Genomic DNA, 2,942 nt, shown 5'->3' with positions numbered 1-2,942 from the left:
GGAGGCTGAGGCAGGAGAATGGCGTGAACCCGGGAGGCGGAGCTTGCAGTGAGCTGAGATCCGGCCACTGCACTCTAGCCTGGGCGACAGAGCGACTCCGTCTCAAAAAATTAAAAAAAATAAAAATAAATAAAATGAAGGCTTAAACATTTCCACTGGATTTAAATGTTCACTTAGAAAAATGTCAAGTGGTTTGGTTTAAATGTTAATTAAAATAATAAGTATGATCCTCATAAAATGTATGTAACATAATTATGATCATTTTCTTGAGTAATGTTTAAAAAATTAGTTTCATAACTGATTGTCTCCTTAATAGCCAACTAGGCTTTATTTAAGAGTTAATAGAATAGCCGGGCGCGGTGGCTCACGCCTGTAATCCCGGCACTTTGGGAGGCCGAGACAGGTGGATCACGAGGTCAGGAGATCGAGACCATCCTGACTAACACGGTGAAACCCCGTCACTACCAAAAATAAAAAAATTAGCCGGGCGCTGTGGCGGGCGCCTGTAGTCCCAGCTACTCAGGAGGCTGAGGCAGGAGAATGCCGTGAACCCGGGAGGCGGAGCTTGCAGTGAGTAGAGATCGCGCCACTGCACTCCAGCCTGGGGACAGAGGAAGACTCCAGTAAAAAAAAAAAAAAAAAAAAAAAAAAATTCAACTCAATATGGATCAGAGACTTAAATCTAAGACCTGAAACCAAAAAATTCTAGAATAGCCGGGCGCGGTGGCTCAAGCCTGTAATCCCAGCACTTTGGGAGGCCGAGACGGGCGGATCACGAGGTCAGGAGATGGAGACCATCCTGGCTAACACGGTGAAACCCCATCTCTACTAAAAAAATACAAAAAAACGAGCTGGGCGAGGTGGCGGGCGCCTGTAGTCCCAGCTACTCGGGAGGCTGAGGCAGGAGAATGGCGTGAACCCGGGAGGCGGAGCTTGCAGTGAGCTGAGATCCGGCCACTGCACTCTAGCCTGGGCAACAGAGCAAGACTCCGTCTCAAAAAAAAAAAAAAAAGAGTTAATAGAATAAACAGCATTAATTGAAATTAATTTAAGAAACAATGTTTATGAGAGAATGTAACAGTTCTGCTTCTACTCAGTAAGAATGTGTTCACATCCCTTCACCAGCCATATCCTTTTTTATCATTTACATGGTAATTTACTTTTCATTTAAGTGATTAATGAGAAAGTAAGGACTGCAAGGAGCTTTCTGAGATGCATATGTTTTTGCTTGACTTTGGTTCTGACTACTTGAAGTACTCAGCTTTGAGTTTCACCAGTCCCCAGGTGGTGTAGAGTCCCAGCAATGTATGAGGGACTGTGAGAAGGGCTAAGTGAGATGGTTAGGATCAACTTGCTCTTACCCAGCCTGCTTTCAAAACGATGCTTAAAATAAGTACATAGAGGACCACAATGCGGGTGAAAGTATATAAGAGGCCTGAAAATGACTTGAGAAAAGGACTGCCTGGTTTTGGAGGAAAGAGGTGAAACATTTTTTTAAAAAATCGGTTTTTTTGTAATAACTTCTGCTATAGTTATTTATACTTCAAAATTTTTTAAATTAAAAAATAAGATAAATGATTTGGTAACGTGTAGAGAGCAGACATTACCAACACACTCTGCTCCATTGTCCTTCATCTTTAGTGTTTTAGTATCTTCCAAACTAGTGGTTCTGCTCTTTTTATCAAATCTCTACTTTTTTTTTGTTTACCTTACAGTGTGATGGGCAGTATATTCCTCTTCCCAGCTTGCAAGGCATAGCCGTGTTGAACATTCCCAGCTATGCTGGAGGCACTAACTTTTGGGGTGGAACTAAAGAGGATGATGTAAGTAATGGGAATAAATAGTTGGTTTCCTCAAAAATAATTATATCACTGGAATAATTGGCTTTTTTAAATGTGCTATTGAATAGTAATTTAATTTCATGTTAAGTATTTTGCATTGGGAAAGTGAGGCGTGGAATAGATTTATTGAGGATTTTATTGTAACAGTCTCTTGTGGATGTCCTCTAACTTTTCTCATGTTGAAGATACAGATATCCGTGTCTTGGGATGGATGTCACAATTTTCTGGAAGAACATTAAATGATCTGCTTTTGGAAAGTAGATTTATGAAATAAGGAAGGGAAGCTTTTACTTTTTAATTTTATACCTGCATCTGTTTTCTATCGCTGCTATAACAAGTTAACACAAATTTAGCCACCTCACACACATTTATCATCTTACGGTTGTATATGATGGGAGACTGGCACAGTCTTACTGGGCTAAAATCAAAGTGTCAGCTGCGCTGTTGCCTTCCGGAGGCTCTAGGGGAGACTCTATGTCCCTGTCTTTGGAGCATCTAGAGGCTGCCCACATTCCCCTCCATCTTCAAAGCCAGCAAAGGCAGGTTGAAGCCTTCTCATATGGCATCTCTCTGATCTCTGCTGCTCCCTCTTCCACTTTTAATGACCACTGTGATTACATTGGGCCCGCCTAGATCACCCAGGATCATCCCCATCTCAAAGCTGTTTATTTAATCCCAGCTGCAAAGTTCCTTTTGCTATGTAAGATAACAGATTCACGGGTTTGGGGAATTAGGACATGGACATTTAATGGGGCAGAGATGGGGCGTTATACTGTAGACAAGAAAACATAATGGTACTTTGTCTTTTTTTTATGTTTTTTTTTTTTTTGAGACATATTCTCACTCTGTCGCTCAGGCTGGAGTGCAGTGGCACAATCTCGGGTCACTGCAACCTCAGCCTCCTGGGCAGCTGGTACTATAGGCATGCACCAATACACCTGGCTAATTTTTGCATTTAGTTTCACTGTGTTAGCCAGGGTGGTCTCGAACTCCTGACCTCAGGTGATCCACCCACCTCGGCCTCCCAAAGTGCTAGGATTACAGGGATGAGCCACTGCATCCAGCCTCAGTATTTTTAATTTTCTAAACTTGTGTGTGTAT

At 42.1% G+C, this 2,942-nt stretch overlaps 1 protein-coding gene across 3 annotated transcripts in view; it reads left to right on the top strand.

The window, feature by feature from the left end:
• DGKH (diacylglycerol kinase, eta) overlaps nucleotides 1-2,942 on the top strand; it is a 91,079-nt gene that overhangs the window by 31,246 nt on the left and 56,891 nt on the right. For all 3 annotated transcript variants that reach the window (XM_011940457.1, XM_011940446.1, XM_011940466.1), the window contains exon 10: nucleotides 1,716-1,823. In XM_011940457.1, the coding sequence (XP_011795847.1) occupies nucleotides 1,716-1,823 (108 nt within the window). The remainder of the gene's footprint in view (nucleotides 1-1,715; nucleotides 1,824-2,942) is intronic.

This window comes from Colobus angolensis, unplaced genomic scaffold, assembly GCF_000951035.1.
Source record: "Colobus angolensis palliatus isolate OR3802 unplaced genomic scaffold, Cang.pa_1.0 Scaffold101, whole genome shotgun sequence".
Classification (NCBI taxonomy): Eukaryota; Metazoa; Chordata; class Mammalia; order Primates; family Cercopithecidae; genus Colobus; species Colobus angolensis.
This window is presented reverse-complemented; position numbering and strand designations above follow the sequence as displayed.